Below are 19,596 nucleotides of genomic sequence, written 5' to 3'. Positions count from 1 at the left end.
CTTGTCTCGTAGCGACCCAACCACATGCTAGTGAGAACAATATACTACAGGGCTGGCTTATAATACGCATCAAGCACTAATAATCCTACAAGCATCATGTGTACATTCCGAATCTCCGTCATGCTTTGCCAATGCTCAGACCCAACCTGCCTTAGCAAAACAGAAGATCTGGGCCAGCTCGAAAGCGAAGCGATGCAGCAGCATGGCGGTCACGTCCTCTGGATCAGCACGTACCTTAGAGAAGGTCCTCTGTGCTTGGATTCTTTCACCAACGAAGATCCCAATCGACTAGTTGTCAGGTATGGTATGGATCCGAACAATGGCAACAGTAAACAGGATTGTAAGAATCGCGTCATCATCATCGATCCTGCTGTCAAGAGATGCATTATCATGTGCAATCCTTGCAAGGCTTACTGCGAGCTCGGCCCACCTTCGCCAGGCTCCATCAAAAGTCAGGAAGAGTATATAGACTTCAGTCGTGTTAACGAAGAGGTATAAGAGCTTTTACAAGCTGTGAGGCTTTAACCTTGAAGATGATGCGTTTACACAACGAAAGGTGGAAAGTGGAAGAGCTATCAGATTCAGGGAGGTGTATTTATATATCATATGAGTCAAAAGGAATATTGAAATACTAATTATGTGCTTGTCATCATGTCATACAGATATCCTCGGCAATTTTCGCCAGTAAAAGAAGAAAAAAAAGAGAGAAAGGGGAGAAACAGGATATCAGAGCCAGCGCCATACAACATCAGTCCGACTACATGTACTCTGCCCCATTATCTTTGTTTATACATGCCAAACCATCAAAAACTCCATCTCATCAAATGCTTCATGCTGTGCTGTTTGGCTCTTATGTCGCACGGAGAGGAGGGAAATACTGATCTTTGCCTACATGGCAAGTCGCGCCCGGAGAAGGCATCGTGCCGTTGACGAAATATGCCTTCACGTAGTTATTGGCACAGTCGGAATGCTGGTAGAATGTGCAATGCCCATAGCCATCCAGCGTAACCAGTCGCGAGTCGGCAAAGTCCGACAATGCCGCATTGGCAGAGTCCCATGAGCAGACCGGGTCATACTGTGTGGACAAGATCAGTAGCGGATGTTTCGTCTTAACTCCTTGCTTTGGAACGTAGTTGTGCGTTTTCGGGATCTGCCACCGCGCCTTGGCCCAATAGAAAGAGTTGGCGGAATACGTGAGGGGATTGACATCGTAAAATGGCTCGAGCACGTTGATCATGCCTTCGTTATCATGTGGCCAGAACTTTGGCCCTGAAAGTCCATCATTCAGACGGTAAAAGTAAATGGATTCGTCTGTCGGCAATGCTGCGTTGATGATTGATGATCCTCCGTATACCTGGTATGCTAGACTGGCATTGCCCAGCATCGCCTCGGAGAGAATAACTGCGAGGGGCTGGAAAGCGATGGCTTTATAAAGAGAAGGCGAGATGCCAGAGTACCACAGATTGTTATAGCCAACGCTGCCGAAATCCGTCGCGTTGACATAGACGGCCATCTCGTTGGCCTTGATTTTGTTGCCAAAGTTTTCGATGACCTGGTTAAGATCGTCGGCATTGTCTGCCAGAGCAGCCAAGGGGCAAGCTTCTTTGCCGGCCTTGATACACTCGTCACAAAACCCCCAGAATACTCTCTTGCCGTCCTTGTAATCCGTTTGGAAAGTTGCATTGTACCACCCGTTTTGACCGACAACACCGTCAATTGCCATGCGTCCGGTGCGGTTGGGGAAGAGGCCGGCGAATGTCTGACCCAGAAGCGTGCCGTAGCTCTGGCCCCAATACCACATATCTTCTTGTCCAATGGCGTCCAAGACGCTGTTCATGTCCGCGGCCACTTGAGGCGTGTTGATGTACTTGCCATACTCTCCAGAAGTCTGAGCGCAGGATTTGGCGAAATTGGGGGCCCAGCTGCCATAGAAAGGAGCGTCGGTTACCACGTCGTTCAACGGGACCTTGGACATGGCCGCGCGGACATCCTCCGTCGCATAACAAGACCCAAGAGGGGTAGAGCCGTTGATGCCTCGGGGGTCAACGGCGATGAGGTTGAAACCTTCTCCGACAATAGATATCAAGTCAGAACCAACCTCATACAAATACCCTACAGCACTCGCGCCAGGGCCTCCTGGATTATAAAAGATGTTCTTGGAATCGCTGTTTGTATTGTTGCCACGCAAGCGGACCACGGAGAGGTTAAACGTCTTGTTGCCCGGATTCGCCGTATTAAACTGATCTATTGGGACCTTCAAGGAGCTGCACTCCATGAGATGGCCGGTGACGTCGCCACACGGCATCCACGAGATATGCTCTCCGGGGTAGGTGACTGCGCCATCTTGGTTGACGATGCTTTTTAAGGGAGAAGCCTGAACTTGTATGTTGGCATTTATAAGGCTAGGAATGGTCAGAGCCCATGATAGGGCTTCTGTCCTTTTTATGAAAAGCATATTGATGCCGCTGGCCGTAAGCAGTTGAGATATGCCCATAGGCTAAAGATGGAAAAGAGCGACGTGATCAGAAAAGATTCAGAAATGTGGGTATCATAAGCGAAAAAGAAAGAGTCTTTTCGGCCATGGAATGTTTTGAGTCGAGTAAAGAAGCGAAAGTCGAAGAGTGTACAAACACTTGATTCTAGAAAGCCCATGATCGACATTTATACTTTGAGCCACAATGCCAGCACCCAGTGGATCAAGGACGTCAAGCAACCTCTTTGCCGTTGAACCGTGAAAGAAAGACGAAAAAATAAGATGAATGGGTAAAACATCTTGATGGATACACACCCCCGGAGATGAAAGGAAATACCATTAAGAAACGCCAGTACCAACGTCGTGTGTTCTATGCCTAGCGGCTAAGGTGCCAAGCCAACTCGAGTACAAGTCACGAGCTGAGGACACGGGTAGACGTATCAAAGGATGTCTTTGAATCAGGCACTGGCAGTAGAATCAAGAGGCTGAGAAGAGTTGCATTTGCACAGCCGTTGCCGGTTGCCGCACCCGGCCACTAATTACCCAGGATCATCCTTGGAGCGCCTTGCCAGAGTACTACATATCTCATGCAATGAGCTACTACCAATTCACTACTCGGCAAGGCAGATATTTAAATCACTACGTATTGAGCAAGCTCTGGCTACTGCTCAACACGTGGTGTGGATATAGATGCGAGGCTATGACACCCAAACGTCTAGAACTGTGACACAAGAAGGCGATTGCAACACCTGTGCGTTGAGTGTGCCAGCGACGGCCTGGAAGTGCCACACAATAACGAGAATAAGATACGCATGTTATAAAGAGGCGAAACGCGGGACAAGGAAGACAGAAGCGAGCAGTTCACATGTTCAATCTTGTATCATGTTGTACGTACACAATATTGACACTGAGCTTGAGGAGGGCATAAGAGCAGGTGAAGATGCCAAGTAACAGTCGTTTACCCGAGAGAAACCCTTTCTTTTCAAGTTCACATTTGAATGATACAGAAAAGTCCGTGCTCTTCATCCACTTATAGATGTCAGTGCTCGTTAACTCGTGCATAGTGGCGGACTATCCGTAGGAGCGCGTCATCGATATGGGCGTATTATATCCTCGAATTTACCAAGTCAACACTTTACAGTACTAGTCGTTCGCTGCAACATTTATCTTTTCAGCCAACCGCAAAAGAACAAAAAAAAAATCTGCTTTCGGGCCACTTTATGAGGTTCTATTCGTTGAGGTAGCGCCAGCTCAGTACGAGTCTTGTCGACTCCGCCACCGCAACGCCCATCACCTGGCAGCCCTAAGCACCCAATCGCAGAACCAGATGCCCAAATGAAACGGTGAATGGAGCTGAGCGATTGAAGCTTTGACGGTGCTGTGGGGTATTTTGTCCCCTTGATGAGATGCTTGGCGGCGTTTGCGGTTTCACAAGACGTGCCCAACGGAAAGCCGTATCCGAGCTCTATGTTTGATACCTTGTTGATTCTCTTTAGGCAATTCATTCAACCTCTAATATATATCCATCTGTGTAGCTATTTCACGTCAGATGTCAATTAAGCCTCTGCTCAATTGGCATCAGTGACCAGTCATCACCACTCTTGCCGCCTTTGAGTCAGCCGCTGTCTAAATGAATCCTTGCAGCCTCTCATTCAGCCATTTGTGATATTTTTACCTCACATTTCCATTCTTATAACCATTCGGCCGAGCTGCGGAGGAGACGAAGACAACGAGCGCACGAGTGATGACGGGCTGCTGAAAGACGTAGAGAAACCCACATGTTTCATCTGGTAATGGCCAACAACATCTCCACCGCAGCATAGCCCAGCCTCGAGCTCATTGTCACTACAACCAATACACCGCAGCTTCAACCGAATACTGGTATCGTTTCCCTCCGGAAGCTTCTTCCACAAAGAAACAAGGCTAGTGTCTAGTATTTTCGCATCTTTTTCCCATATCGGCCATTCATAGCGTTCTCTTCTCTGTTTGCCAAGGCGAACCATCTCACAGTTCGATTGTAACTTTAGCCCATGAATGACTCCAGAAACTCTTCATTTAGGTACTTGAGATGAGCCACCTACTACGAGATCGCAGCTAGCATTAGCGGATCAGGCCGTCGTCTTTTTGAAGCGAAATGATTTGCTAGCTGTTGGTGCAATTAGCTTGGCTTTTGCCCGATGGCCCGGATAGCCCGCTAGTTCCGCGCGATGGCTGCAAGCAATTAACGACAGCTTAGCGCTGTAAAGTAATAATATATTAATAGGCAGTTCTTTTACTGTTTTGATAATCCGACAGTATCTTTTTAAATGTTAAATCTCTGTACCGATCAAGTAGGCGGCATCGGGCCGTCTCGAGAGGGTGTCCTTGAGGAAACCGCTCCAGCATCAAGTAGCCACCACCACGGCTCACATTACGACTAGTCTGTTCTTGTTGAAACATTTTCTTCACAGATGAGAACGTTTTCTCACCTTTGAAAGTTTCTCTGTACCAATATAGATATTTGGTGGGTCTCATATGGAACATCCTCTCCACATAGCGTCCTATGATTGGCAGCCTCTCAGCCAGGACTTTCTGATAGCCAACTCCAGCAAAAGAAATGTAGGTCCTGAGACAGCAAACACTCAGTGATCAACCCAAGGTAAAGGCAGTAGCAGGATAAAAATCTCACTCGTGCGCTTGTTATGTAATTACAAAGTCCCTGAATCAAGCGCAAGACCGTCTGAGTGTCACTGCCCATGGCCCGTTCTCTAAATCAAACTCATCACAGACCACCACCGGAGGCGTGCGTTTACTGAATATGCCGCAGCGTAGATCAACTTGAGACCGGTATTAATCGAATATTAGTATTTCCTTTCTTAGTCTCGGACATAAGGATATAAAAGTCAGCCAAGAAACAAAGGTGGCTATAGAGGAGGGACAACAGCAAGGTTCGGTATGAATAAGCGAGAAAACACAGTCCATGACAAGCGAGGCCTCGATTTCGTCAGCTGTACTGGCACATGTCTCGGATTCACTGTTTCAGTGCACAAAGTCCATCTTCTATCCTTCGATTCACGCATTAGAACGAACAACCACTCCTGGCCTTCATAATCGCATACAGTGCCCAAGTGCCCAATACCAATAAGCACAACTTGTATACGTCATAGGAGGGTAAATACGAAGCAAGGATTCATGCACGGTGCATGAGAGGGACTCTACTCAAAGATGCTAGTAGGCTTAGGCTTACAAATTTACTCACGCTACCCCCCGTAGCTATGAACCTTAGTGCCCTTGCCCGTGAGAAAGAAAAGCAGCTCCATACCATCAAGGGTGGCCGGCTTCACGGCATTCCCTTGTCCTCTGGCGGGATGTGATCGGGCTACAAACAATCCCTTCCCATCTCGTGGAGGGTTTCGTGGCGGTGATGTTGAAATTAACTGGTTGCACGCCAGTGATGCTGTGCTACGACAAGCATAAAGCAGACTTGTCACACGGAGTTAGCACAAAGGGAAACGGCTACACCGTCACTAGGCGTGTCTTTAACCGAAAAAGAGAAGAACAAAGTAGAATCAAAAATCATACTTGACAGGAACCGTTGCTGTCGCCTTTGACCATCAAATAATGCCCCTTACATCCTTTCAGTTAACATGTTCAGTCAAGATACAGAAGAGCCTGATATCACCTCGTTTAAATAGCTCTAGTGTGCTATTTCCGTCGTATGATTATGATTTTATGTGGCTGTCCCGGGCCGCAGGGTTAGTCCAAACTGCAACGCAGTCGACAAACAAAGCTAAATGGGCAAATAAACACAGCCGCATGACGAACCGGAAGCAGGCCCGATATTAAATCTGCCTAATATTCAAACAAGGTGAACTAAACACATCCGCGATTTCATTGGCACCTTCTCTTTTTGTCACTACCCCATGGCGTCTTTGGTTGTCTTTGGTTGTAAAGGTTTCAGTCTCGCGAGAAACCTGGCTGTAATCGATATGTCAAAACTGCTTCAAACATTGTCACTATTACGATCCAGTGTCAAGGGACTTCCAATACCTAGCTCACCCTTAGATTTTGCTGACGAATTTTGCAGCACGCTATATAACGATCCGCAAGCTTCTTAACAACTAGCTCCAGTAGTGATAACGGGTTGGTAGTTCCAAAACGTGTATTTCCCCTCATCAGCCGCCTCCCCCTACAGGAGTTGACGATTTTTTCCTTTATACATGATAACGCCTGAAATCTATCTAAATGTCCACCCACATCCACGGGGAAAGGAAAAAAAAAAAAGGCCATCCCCTAGAATAGAATGTTTGCGTATTCGGGGCGCATAACGCCATCCCACCCCAACCACCCTCCAACTACCCAAAAAAATATAGTCATGAGAACAGCTTCGCCATTCCCTCCCCCTCTTCGCCCCCCTTTTTTTTTCCACTTCCCGCGGCGCCATATCGAAGAAAAGTGTGTGATTCCTGCACCTATTTTCAGCTGAGCGAATACTAATAGTTATCTCTTTCTGCCCCCGATGTCACTGTTGTTACATCGCTTAAAGTTGCCCGGTTATCAAGACCGCGTTTTTTTTTGTGTGTGTGTGTGTCTTTTTTCACCCCTTATTGTTGTACACCTTTCCGCCAACATAGTTGACCAGCTCCCTCACAGGCTCCAACTGCTCGTGACCCGCTCCGAAATCCATCCCCTTCTTCATCACTCGCCTGTAGTTGTGCCCGGGACTGATCTTCCCCAGCACGTAGCCACGACTTGTCTCGACCCGAGACGGCACAGGGATACTTCGTCCGACGATGGCCTCCATCCCTTGCCACGCAAACGTAATAGCCTCCTTGGCGTCCGCCGGGATGCCCGCCTCGTCCAACATGACGAATCTCGTCTCCGGGAATGACTCCCTTAGATGGTCCAGGATGTTGGGATTTTTGGCTCCGCCGCCGCACATGTACACCTCGGCCAGCGGGCCGTACTGCGATGGCATATATCGCTTGTAATGCTCGACAATGGCCTGTGCCGTGATTCGCGTAATCGTGGCCACAATGTCATTCGGTGACATGCCGTTTGCAACTCCTCGCTCAATCAAGTCGTGCGCAATGGTGTCCCGGAATACCTCGCGGCCAGTTGTCTTGGGAGGATCCAGGGCAAAGTAGAAATGTGTCCGTAGGAACTCGTCCACCATTTGCTGATTCACCTTGCCCTGTTTGCCCATTTCACCGTCTTGATCGTACTCCCGCTCTCCATTTGTAAAGTAACGGACCGCGGCGTCGATGAAGACATTGCCCGGGCCCGTGTCGAAATCAAAAAACTCCTGATTCAGCTGCCCGTTGGAATCCGGAGGCACAAAGCACACGTTGGCAATGCCGCCAATGTTCTGGCACGCCCTCAGCTTGGTCGGGTGGTGAAGCACAAGGGAGTCAAAAAACGCAATAAGGGGGGCGCCCTGTCGACCGGCCGCCTGATCTGAGACCCGGAAATCCGTCACGGTAGTGATGCCCGTGCTGGAAGCAATAAACGTCCCCTCGGCCATTGTGAGGGCAGACTTCTTGCGTCCCCCCTGGGGCATGCTCTCCAGCCAGATTGTCTGTCCATGTGAGCCGATGACATCGATGGATGACAATGGCACACCATGCTTCTTCGAAAATGCCTTGGCTGCCTCCGCAAACGTCTCGCCAAGAACAACATTGACTTCTGACAACTCCTCCGGCGTTGTCGTGTTGTGAAAGATCATGTCCATAACCCGCTTCTTGATCTTTGGCTCGAGAGGAATCTCATCGTACTGAAGCAACTCAAAGTGCATAGGGCCATTGGGAGACGCCTGTCTGAACCGGCAGAGAGCGCAGTCGATCCCGTCCATTGACGTGCCCGAATTCAAGCCCAGGGCCGTGATGTCCAGCGGCAACGAGTCCCCGGTATACATGATGCCAGTAGCAGAGCCCATTGTAGTCTCTGTGTTGGGAGACGGAACAAATTTCATAGGCGCGGAGTGGTGAGTTGTAAAGTTGGGCTCTGATGAGTAGAGAGCAGCCTGACCAATTCCAAAGTCCGAAATAAAGGGAAAAGCCCGGTTAGTCTACAGTCCCATGATAGTGTCGCATTCAAAGGGGGGAGAGGGAAACAAGTGTGCCGCTCAGCTATTCAGGAGGTCAACTGTCCCAAGAACAAGCCCCCTCAAACTCTATCGGCGTTTAGACAACCTATTCCCATACAACTCCTGCAGACTATTTCTGTGTGTGTAGGAGTTTGTGAGCCCGATGAGACCACAATTCAGTTACACCCCCCCTCCTACTGGCTCTCGTCAAAACGGCTTCGCTGCAGCGGCTAAACGGCCCCTTAGCGGCAAGGTTCCATTTCTGGAAATCCCAAGCCTCATCAGACTAGCAGGCGCAAGGTCTTTAAACGTTTAAGCATTGGCTTTAGCCGATCTCGCGCCTTTTTTCTCTTCATTTCCTCCCGCCGCGTCCCCCGCGTGGAGCTTCAGCCTAGAGCATAGTTATTGAACCGTGCAATCTGTGTATTGGTCTAAGCTCCAAATCCTCCGCTCCACGCCTCACTAACGCGCATCTGAGCCGTACCTATTGGGAACAGCCCAGAGCGGGTTTCTGCCTCGTAGTTGAGAGACAGTTTCAGAGGCTCAGAGGGAGGCGACACCCTCGCGTCGGGACGTTGTCACAGCGTTTTAATTCCCGTGAGGAGACAGTTGATTGAACGAGCGGTATAGAACCGTTTGCAACTCCTGAGTCAGAAGCCGCCCTATTTTTTTCCTCCTCCCACGCCCCAATATCCTCAACGACGATAGCTGTTTCACGTTATCGAGATCGACAGCTACAAACGGCTCCAATGGCGGGTCTCCAGATTTGGCGCCATGTGCCGGGCAAGGTCCTCTTGTTCTTAATTAACCTCGTCGCGGCGACGGCTCTAATTTTCGAAGGTGCGTGGGATGCAAGATAGCAATATCTTTCTTTTCTTTTTGTTTCCTTACCCGTTCCGCATGTTGAGCTTCTTCTATCAGCCTAGTCTTGTCAAAATGGAAAATACTAATTTGAGGAACTTTTTGCAACTCAAACAGGATACAATCAGGGTGTCCTCGGAACTGTTAGCGCCACGCCCGGCTTCATCAAAATGGCTGATATTGGCCACGATGGGGTCGTAACCAACACGACCAAGCAAGGCGGGCTTGCCGCAGCGTATTATTTCGGAGGCATGTGGGGGTGCTTCATAGGTGGTACGACATAAGATCCTTTACAAATCAGGACCTATGTCCTCCTGTAACAGAACAAGACAGGGCGATGATTGCTAACAAGAGTTGCCGCAATAGGATGGGTTGGCGATAGGATGGGACGCAGAGGGGGTGTCCTCATTGGAACTGCATTTGGCATCCTCGGCGCAGCCCTCATGGCCGGCAGCCAAAACGCCAGCATGTTTATCTGCGCGCGTGTCATTGCAGGCATCGGCATCGGCTTCATGAATGCCATTATCCTGCCGTGGGTCAGCGAGCTATCCCAGTCGCACGACCGCGGCTCCAGCTTCTCTCTCGTCTTCGTGGCAAACTACCTGGGCATTGTCATTGCTTACTGGATCAATTTCGGCATTCGCAACTCCAACCTCGAGTTCCGCTGGAGATTCCCTCTGGCATGGATGATAATTCCGCTTCTGGTAGTCGACGTGGCAGTGCCGCTGCTACCTGAATCTCCCAGGTTTGTCCTTTCCTCCACGCCCCATCCGCCTATCTGCCTCTATATATATTGCATGCCCCACGCACTTGGATCCTAGAACTATAAGAGTGACGCTAACGGCTACTGCCGCAGATGGCTCATTGCCAATGGTCAACGCGAGCAGGCCATCGACATCCTGTGCCGGCTCCGAGGAGACCTCAGCCCCAACGACCCTATAATAACCGCCGAGGTCGAGCAGCTGGACGCCATCGTTGAAGCAACCCATCACAAGCGCAACGATCTCGCCAACATTGTCCTCGGAGGCCGCTTCTCTGGGAAGCTGCACCTTGGTCGACGAGCTGTCCTCGGCTTCGCCCTGCAATGGATCCAGCAATGGACGGGAATCCTCGCCATTGTGGGATGGTCCAGTGTCCTCTTCGAGCTGGCGGGATTCGACGCCTATAAAGCTCTTTGGCTCGCGGGCCTGGCCAACACCTTTGGCGTGCCAGGAACCGCGGCCGCAGCTTTTGTCATTGACAAAATGGGGCGGGTCAAGTCGCTCATCACCTCGTTTGCCATCCAGGCTGTGTGCCTGTTCTTGGTCGCCGCCCTGATCAAGACATCGCAAGACCATGCCGCGGCTGACCCAGAACTATCGCAGCGGCTGGGCACTGCGGCAGCCAGTTTCGTCTTCATTTATGTCTGGTAAGTTTTCACGATGAAAAAATTCAATTTTCCTGCTCCCAATTGGAGCCCTATGTCCTCCAAATTCACAATGCTAATTATTATGTATTATACACAAAAAGGTTCTTTACTATGTTCAATATCATCCCCTGCTGGATATATGGCACAGAGATCTGGCCGCAGGAAGTCCGCGCCAAAGGATACAGCTTCACCATCTTTGGCTGGGCCACAGGCTGTGGCTCAACCACGCTGATCATGCCCATCTTTCTAAGCAGAATTGGATATGGCACGTATCTCTTCTTCGGGGCGATGAACGTTGTTGTTGCCCCGATTGTCTGGCTCATCTTCCCCGAGCTTGCCAATCGCACTCTGGAGGAGATTTCGCTTCTCTTCACGAGCGACAGCTTGCTGGCCAGCGAGAACATGAAGGAATACCATCGTCGCATTGGCGAAGCGGGGGGCAACACTGCCGTTGCAGCTAGACAGCTCCTGGATGAAGTCGACGGCAAGGACGCGGCAGACACTGTGGAGACTGCAAGCCCCGATGAGAAGAGAGTTGACGTTAATCACAGCGCTATTATGTAAATTTGTTGACAGCAGAGAGTTTGCGCTTTTTGGAACATACAGTATTTTAATCAAACGCCATATTTCGCTTCATTTCAGCAGAATCATATAATGGAAAGAAAAAAACATGAAAAAAAAAAGTCTAGTTTCAAGTCCACACAGGACCCAAGTCGAAATTCCACGTCAGATCGCCTAACAACTCAGGGGGTACTTGAAACGACCAGTCAGCCGCCATCTCCGAGTTGACATGCTGCTCGTAAGGTGGGGGAGGAGCACCTCTGCCACCATCGACAGGCGGCAACATCGGCTGCGCTGTGGCATTCACCGGAGTTTCCTCAAGAGGCGGCCTTTGGTGCTGCCGTTGAGTGGACATGTACTCGTCGATACGAGACACTTGAGATCGAAGGTTCTCGCTAGCACATGAGCTACGGTGTATTGTCTCGAGATTCTCGAGCAGTCGGGCCATTGCTAGCATGACCGATCTCACCTGAGTGTACTCTGCCTCGCTCAGGCGCTCTTCGAAGACAGAACCAAGAATGGATCCTATTCCACCCAGGTGGTGTAGGAGCGGCTTGCTTATGGCCAAGCAGTATTGTACGGGAATAGAGTTGAAAGCGTCCACAACATCGGAGGCGATCTGGCAGCGTTCCTTGATGCTGGCGCCGCCAGCTGCAAACAAGACGATCCGAAGAAGCTGAAGGCTAGCAGTGATATTAGCCGCCTGGAAGCCGAACAGATCTTGTTTCTGATTAAACGCCATGGCAGGGGTGGTCTTGAAACATTCGGGAAGGTTCAGGTACATCCGGAGCACCTTGTCGCGGATCGATGTCTCAGTCACTGTGGATTGGTCGTCTATGATTTCAGACATGAACGATCTCCTCCGATCCCGAAACCGTGCCAGTGCATGCTCCAGCACTCGGTAGAGATCGGTGATGAAGTTCCAGCCAGATATCCAGCAGTCCGATTGGGCAGTCAAGACGAGCCGAGCTATGGGAGGGCTTAGGCCACTGGGAGAGAAGCCGGGCTGGGCAATGCCTCCGTCGCTAATGTATTGATCATCCACCTCTGCTGGATAAGTAACGTTTGACTGCTGTTCACGAGACCGGATAACCCCGCCCCAAACCACCGACGTGAAAATGTCAAGGGTATAAATGGACCAAAACTGCAACGAAATGAGACGAACATTAGCCGGTGTGCTTTTGGCGAGAGATTGTAAGTGAGTGAGTGAGAGAAAAGGTCAGAAGCTTACCATTCTTCTCCTTTCCTCCCTTTCGATGATTCCAATGCCGGAGGGCCAGTTGGCCTCGTCGTGGAGTCCATCCATGTCCATGAGCGTATGATAGATGCCAATATGACGATGCATTTCCCGGATCTTACCGTTCTGAATAGCTGTAATCGCCATGACAGCGTGACCCCGCAGGATATTGAAGTTGGAGCTGTCACAGCCGTCATCCAGCAGCTGTCTCTTGGCCTCGGCATAGAACGTGTCCGGCAGCGTCTCTCTCAGCAGGGCCTGGACATCCCACCTCGGGTTCATGACGGAGCCGTCCCGGACGCGGCCGCTGACCAGGGCACACACGGCCATGGTGGTGGCGAAGAGCGGCTTGTTGGAGTTGTACTCTGCGCGGGAGATCTTGCGGGTGAAGGACGGCTGGTGGAAAAAGGGGAAGATGGGATAGACTATTTCAAAGTAGAGGTCGACGAGGTCGACGACGGTGGCCTGGCTGACAATGTACGGCGCGCGCCAGGCGGCCGGCGGCTGGCCGGGCGAGGCATCGGAGGCGGCGCCGAGGGTCTGCTGCACCTCCGGGATGATGCGCAGGTCGCCCTGGGACGGCGATCTCGACAGCTTCACGTCGGGCAGGCCCTCGGAGCTGCGGCTCGCTCCACCTCCGCTGCCTCGGGCGGGGACGCCTCGGCGGCGCGGCGTGCGGTGATACGTGCACGTCTGGGCAAAGTCGCGGCAGTTCTGGCAGCCGGCGCCGTCGTCGGCCGGGCGGCAGCGGATGCTCCGGCGGTGGCAGTAGTCGCAGGCCCGCGAGATGCGGCGCTGCTTGGGCTTGGAGCTGGAGCTGGAGACGGAGCTGGAGACGCCGCGAAGGCTCGGGTCGGACGACATGATTCAGCTGGCGACGCGACGCTGCGGATTTGTGTCAGGAGAAGCCTAAACGGCCCAGAGACCCATGTCCCCTCTTGCACACGCGATTTAGTGCACAGCGATAGCGTCCGTCTGCTAAGCTGGGCAGGCTGCTTGGGGGGTGACAAGGCGCTGAGGCAAACAACTGCGGCGGTACAGATCCAGGTCCGTGGCTTTTGCTCGTTCCACTGCGAGGGGGTGGCTGCACAACAGCGCCGCCTCTAGCAGATGCATCGACAGGACAGGACAGGAGCAGAGGGAGGAGTTGGCACGAGGGAGGCTGCGAGATTGTGTGAGCGACAGCCTGCCAGGACAGTGCAGGACAGTGCAGGATATAAGCCGCGGCAGGGCCTGGCACGGCGCGGCAGTTGTTTATCCGCAGCGTTTGGGGCGTCTGGCACAGTGTGCGGGCCAGCCCGGCACATACGATGCCTAAATGCAGGGTGTCCGAATGCGGACGGCTGCTGCAACCCTCGAATTTCAAGGGGGCTTTTCACTTTTGCAGATTTTGTCACCAAATTGCTATTTATTGGTAGAATTCTGCCTATTCTTCAGTCTTCTATCTGCCTTTGCCCTTGAAAAACACAGCTCAGCCCAAACGCCGTCATGACAATGACAATGCAATATACTTGGAAGATCGAGGCAGATGGCCAGCTCTCTGACGATACCTAAATCACAATATGAGCACCGTTTAGAGGCCACTCTTGCACCCATGGGAACCATTTTGATCTTACCTAAGGTATTTACCAACCATGGGTACGTCTCGCCTGATAGTCCCCGACACCATTCCCACTCAACTTCAAACTCGCTCCAGCGAAAAAGCTCAAGTCTGACTCTGCTCAATCTCAAAAAGCTGAGGCACCACATCAGCCAGACTGTCCTCCAGGCTCCTCCACTTCACCGCCAGATGATTATCTGTCTTTTCCGTGCTGATGCCAAAGTGTGTGTGGGACTCCCGTTTGCCAGGCTCGCCAACCGGGATTCTGTCCCCGTACTTGGGGAACATCCGCCTGCTAACATCTGCGAGCTCCTGGTTGCAATACACTCCAGAAGCCAACAGGTAGCGGCCGCCACCAAGTCCTACCCATCGGAGAGCTTTGACGTGGGCATCTGCGACATCACGCACGTCAACCCATATGGGACCCTTTGTTGGCGGCACAGCGTTGTCTCGACCGGCAGAAATAGCAGCCCAGAGCAGGAGATTGCTCGTGTTGACACCAGCAATGGTCGTCGGCTTGGCCTCTGGTAGAAAAGGGCCAAACACCATGGCAGGACACAAGCTGACAAGGTCGAATCCGAGCCTCTTCTTCTCCATAAACTTCCATGCCGCCTTTTCAGCGGCCGCCTTGCTCGCGCGATACGCCGTGGGCGCGTTATCTGCTTTGACTCCGTCCTCGTATTCCAGCGGGCTCCAGTCCTGAGATGTGTAGATTTTCCCCGGGCTTGGACCGGCTGCGGCGTCGTATATTGACGCAAAGCTGTTTGTGTGAACGACCCGCCGGATGCTGTTAATCTTTGCTGTCGCCTCCAAAACGGCCAATGATCCCTTTACGGCGGGGACCATCATCTCCTCCTCAAAGTTCTTCGCGTCGTAGTGAAATGGCCCCGCAATGTGGAAAATGGCAGTTGGGTTAAGAGGCTCAAGAACCTCGAGATATCTTTGGACGTCTGTGAGGTCTTTGATGACGACAACCCGCAGTTTGGGGTGTGCATGATGCGTCTTTATTACAGTCTCGACTTTGGCGGCATTCCTGACTGTCCCAACAACTTGAAAGCCGGCTACGAGCAGTGCAGCGACGCAATGCTGAGCGATGAATCCGTTAGCGCCTGTGACGACAACCAGCGCCGGTGGATCAATGTCAGGTACTAAAAGCGAAGGCATCTTGAATAAAAACAGCGGTTCTGAGGAGTATTGTAAGTCCAGAAGAAGGAAAAACGAGACCGAGAGACGAGGGAAGCCGACGTTATGTATTCAATTCTCCTCAGGCATCCACCTGGAGATCGACGTCTCAGCACCTATCCAAGCAGATTCAAAAACCAAGCAAACAGAACGCTCAGACCCGCGGCGCATCGCTATTTCGACGCCATCCGTGATCACGTCCCGACGGTCAAGCCAATCCGGCGTTGCAAGCCACTCCCCGTGTTTGGCACAAAAGGATGGAGGAGGAGTTGACAGCAAGGCAGATCAGCATCGGCTATCTCTCTTCGCTATCGGGGCGACTGGCAGAGACGGCGTTGAATAGCGTGCGAGCTGACCCGACGCCTGCAGCCGTCGCAAAGCTCGAGGGTCTTTGCAGCGTCCTCCGATGTGGGGCGGGTGAGGATAGGGAGGCCGGCATCCGGCCCCGGCGACCTCACCGAGCGCGGACCGGTATAGGAACTCACAGACCTGTCAGGCAGCAAGGTGAGTTGGCCAAATGCGTAGAATTATGTTGGAGGATGTAGATCGTTGAGTAGAAAGAGAAAACAACAAAGGTAGTATTTAGCTGCCTGGAGCTACACCATGCGCGGCACGCTTTGTAAGTCGCCATCCATCCACCGGTTAGTCAAGGTCAGATGCCCATTGGCAGCACTCTCGCAATTATGAACATTATAAAGCCCCGTGATTTAATCCAAAAAAAGTGATCCTTAGAAAATGCTTGTCGACTTTGGTTTGCTTTGTTGGTTTTACTACCCTATACATCGAGACGGCTGGGCAGTGATTTAATGGCCATCGTTTCACAAGATTTTCTATATCTCATGGGTTTCCACTTCTCTCTCCTCACCTCTGTTTGTCACATTAATTATTCCTTACAAATTCTTCCTGGATAGCTTTCACTAATGCTGAGCTGCCGTCGCCTCTGCAGGTGGCTGCTCTAGCTTTATGCATGTGTTCGGCCTCGACCACTAGTCTGATCGTTCATGCAGCCACAATTGAGAAGTCCTTGCGCAACGAGTACAGCGAGACGCTTATATCCCAAAAAATATACTCCAAATATATAAATTTATAAAGTGTGCTCAAATTGTAATTCGTGTCTAGGCATCACATGCATTTCTTCAAGTTCGCTTACTGGAACATAAGGAGGGAGGATATCACGACTAGCTGTAATGAAGACAAAAGAATCACCCCCATAATGTAAGGAGTAGACAGGAATGGTTCCTCATTTTCCTCTGATTATTATAGATATTATGAAGCTGCAAGAGCCCAAGTACAGTCCGATGGAATAGGTAGCTACGTCGAATGCCCTGCAGGACAGTTGCTGCCTTGGCCGTCGCTAAAAGTCATATGCAATGTGCTCCGCGGAGCTGTGGCAGCGCTGATACAACGCCCTTTTCATTGAGCAACAGGTCACATTTATGTAGTACAAAGGCAAGATCACACTCTACTGGCCTGTTGCGCGTCGCTTGCTCCTTGGATCCCACTTGATAGCTAGCTCGTAGTTACACAGAGCTCCAAATATGCCTCCCTGGAGTAGGTATTTGCAGGTATTGTGTAACACGGTATGATGGATAGTTTAGCTTGCTTGACACAAAATGCTGGTGGGCAAGTGGTGGGTAAAAAGAAAAAACCAGTAATGTATGTAGTTCGCCTCTCAAATCCAAGTTGTCACGCAATAAGATGGCCTAAGACGAAATCAGACATAACATCACCACAAACATATGTCTATTTCCGAGTGCCACAAGACAAACAAGCCCCAGGAGGTAGCCGTCCACTCAAGAATGCCTGACCATGATTTCCGTACGTCGTTTCGGCCGGCGTTTCAGTCAAGATATGCCCAGATGGCCACTCTATCCGCGGCGAATGCAACGACTAGGGGTCCATGTTTGCTTCGGCTGCTGGCATCGCATCGCCTGCCGCCCCTCACGATTGTCGTTGCGGCCGATGCAGTGGCACTAATCCCCGTGTAATATCCAATACATCACGGCATTTGTGCTGAACATATGTGGATCGCAATAAAGCAACAATTGGATCATGGAGTTGGGCTCTTTGCGGCAGACTCTACTTGATGCACTCGTGGCTCGCTCCGCGGATAGAAAGCGGCGTGGATATGCCGATGTCTCCACTGCTCACCAGCAGCAAATCCACCAGTTTAAACATAGAGCAGGTAGATGATGATAGTGTGCAAAGTTTGACGTTGTCTTTCTGAAAGAGTTCAGTGGTGTGTCCCTAAGAACTACCCATAAACAAATATCTGCCAGTTTGGTATACTGATGCCGTTTCCATGCCTATCTGCACGGAGAAGCCCGGGGACCTGCCGCATTGGTAAGCACCTTGTGTGCATTACCTACATACTACCCCTTTTCATGGAAAAGCGCAGACTCGAACCTTCTGTATGTTGGCTTTTGGACGCCACAATGAGAATGAGAAGAATGCAATGTATAATAATATACAAGAGTTGCCGTAGCTAACTAAATTGACTAAATAACTAAAATAATATTGACTTGATACTTCTTTGGTCCATCTTAAAAACATAAACCCCATTGAAAAATACAAAAAAACATGCCAACCTTCCTTTTTTCTCTCTACACCCTCAACAGCTCGGAAAGCAACCAGGCCCCCGGTGCGCTTAGTATACATATTGGAAAGTAGGGTTTGTCAAGTCAGTCTGCTCGTCGTCCACCGCCTTGGCATCAATCTCGCCTCGGTTGATAGCCTCCACCTCCACCTTGCGAGCAGCAGCCGTCTTGGCATTGCGCATGCCGTAGAGGATTCTCTGCAGAATCGTAACCACAATGGATGCGGCGGCAACGGCGAGAACGGTGATTTTGGCGGGAAGATACTGGGGCGCATCCTTGACCTGGAAAGTCTGTGGGCCGATAATGTTTGCGATGGAGAAGGCAATGGCAATGATGGCGTTGACGGTAACCTTTTTCGTGTATCCCTGCGTATTGGCACCGACTAGAGCGTAGATGAGGGCCAGGGGGGCCACGTCGAAGTTGATGAGGTAAACACCAGCCAGGGCACCACCCTTGGATTTGGCAAAGGACATGAGTGCCGCGCCGATGATGGTGGGAATCAGGAGCGCAATGATGCTCAGCCAACGAGGCAGGTTGAAGTAAATCGCATACGAGCCGGCCAGGGTCGCAAAGATGGAGATGGCTCCGGCAGGCATGTTGAGGAGCGCAGACTTCATGGGCGTGAGGAAGATGGAGTTGATGATGGTCGCCGAAAAGGTGGTGATGATGCCAGAGGGGATCACAATAAGAATAGTGTTGACAAAGAGCAGCCACACCTGGAGATCCTTGAGGGCATCCCAGATACCAGACACATGGAAGACCTTCTTGCCGGATCCAGCCTGGTCCCGGGCCAATACTTCCTCGACAAGAGCCTTTTCGTCTTCAGTCAAGAACTTGGCCGAGGTGATGTTGTTGGGCATAAGCAAGATGACTGCGACGGCGACCAAGAGGTTGAAAACGCCCACAGCCACAAACATGATGCGCCAGCCTTGGAACGAAGAGGTTGTCGAGCCGTGCTGGGCCGCCCAGGAGATCAATCCTCCCATGACCTGCCCAGCTCCCAGTCCGCAGTACCAGATACCCGTGCGCAGAGTCGCCTGCTTCCTAGTATACCACTGAGACGTAATCATGATCAAAGCCGGGGTGATAACGGCCTCAAACATGCCCAGCAGCGTCCTGACGGCGGCAACACTGGCAAAGTTCTGCGTCGCAGCCGTGCAGCAAACGACAATTCCCCAGAGCAAGACGTTGAACCCCAGCACCTTGGAGACGGGGAACTTTTGGATCAAGTAGCCCTGAGGGAACTCGGCAACAGCATAGCCAATGAAGAAGGCCGTCGCCATCCAAGAGAAGTCGTTGCCCACAAAGTGGAGGGCCTTGGAAATGCCCATGATGTTGGCATAATTAACGAGGACTTTGTCGAGGAACTGCAAAAAGTAGCAGAAGAACATGAGCGGCACAATGTTCAAATCGATCTTTCGGTAGATGCGCTTGAGCTCCTGCACCTTGGCTGCGGGATCGTCCAATGACGAGGCCGAGTGGCTCGAGCTCACTGGTGAAGCAAGCTTTTCATCCATGGCGGGCGATATGTGCGGTCGTTGTTGTTTTTAATTTTCGAGTAAGGGAGAATAGTAGATTCGAAGTGCTGAAGAAGGGCAAATACAAGAATTGAC

The 19,596-nt window shown here is 51.2% G+C and overlaps 6 protein-coding genes across 6 annotated transcripts; 1 reads left to right on the top strand and 5 right to left on the bottom strand.

The window, feature by feature from the left end:
* Window positions 1-850: 850 nt before the first annotated feature.
* TGAM01_v202575 (hypothetical protein) lies at window positions 851-2,455 on the bottom strand (the record flags this gene model as incomplete). Its single annotated transcript, XM_018805020.1, has 1 exon — window positions 851-2,455. The coding sequence occupies one exon, from the start codon at window positions 2,453-2,455 to the stop codon at window positions 851-853; it is 1,605 nt and encodes a 534-aa protein (XP_018661744.1).
* Window positions 2,456-7,049: 4,594 nt separating this feature from the next.
* On the bottom strand, window positions 7,050-8,387 carry TGAM01_v202574 (anhydro-N-acetylmuramic acid kinase; the record flags this gene model as incomplete). Its single annotated transcript, XM_018805019.1, has 1 exon — window positions 7,050-8,387. One exon carries the CDS (start codon window positions 8,385-8,387, stop codon window positions 7,050-7,052), a length of 1,338 nt encoding a protein of 445 aa, XP_018661743.1.
* An 899-nt stretch (window positions 8,388-9,286) lies between these two features.
* On the top strand, window positions 9,287-11,370 carry TGAM01_v202571 (hypothetical protein; the record flags this gene model as incomplete). Its single annotated transcript, XM_018805018.1, has 5 exons — window positions 9,287-9,377; window positions 9,516-9,671; window positions 9,765-10,143; window positions 10,255-10,806; window positions 10,908-11,370. 5 exons carry the CDS (start codon window positions 9,287-9,289, stop codon window positions 11,368-11,370), a joined length of 1,641 nt encoding a protein of 546 aa, XP_018661742.1.
* Window positions 11,371-11,497: 127 nt separating this feature from the next.
* On the bottom strand, window positions 11,498-13,468 carry TGAM01_v202573 (hypothetical protein; the record flags this gene model as incomplete). Its single annotated transcript, XM_018805017.1, has 2 exons — window positions 11,498-12,511; window positions 12,599-13,468. The coding sequence occupies 2 exons, from the start codon at window positions 13,466-13,468 to the stop codon at window positions 11,498-11,500; spliced, it is 1,884 nt and encodes a 627-aa protein (XP_018661741.1).
* An 841-nt stretch (window positions 13,469-14,309) lies between these two features.
* TGAM01_v202572 (hypothetical protein) lies at window positions 14,310-15,368 on the bottom strand (the record flags this gene model as incomplete). The annotated part of the gene is made up of 1 exon (XM_018805016.1): window positions 14,310-15,368. One exon carries the CDS (start codon window positions 15,366-15,368, stop codon window positions 14,310-14,312), a length of 1,059 nt encoding a protein of 352 aa, XP_018661740.1.
* Window positions 15,369-18,033: 2,665 nt separating this feature from the next.
* On the bottom strand, window positions 18,034-19,500 carry TGAM01_v202570 (hypothetical protein; the record flags this gene model as incomplete). The annotated part of the gene is made up of 1 exon (XM_018805015.1): window positions 18,034-19,500. One exon carries the CDS (start codon window positions 19,498-19,500, stop codon window positions 18,034-18,036), a length of 1,467 nt encoding a protein of 488 aa, XP_018661739.1.
* Window positions 19,501-19,596: the final 96 nt, after the last annotated feature.

Source organism: Trichoderma gamsii (assembly GCF_001481775.2).
Source record: "Trichoderma gamsii strain T6085 chromosome Unknown Scaffold_6.2, whole genome shotgun sequence".
Lineage (NCBI taxonomy): Eukaryota > Fungi > Ascomycota > Sordariomycetes > Hypocreales > Hypocreaceae > Trichoderma > Trichoderma gamsii.
Note: the sequence above shows the minus strand (reverse complement) of the source record. Positions and strands in the feature narration are given on the sequence as shown.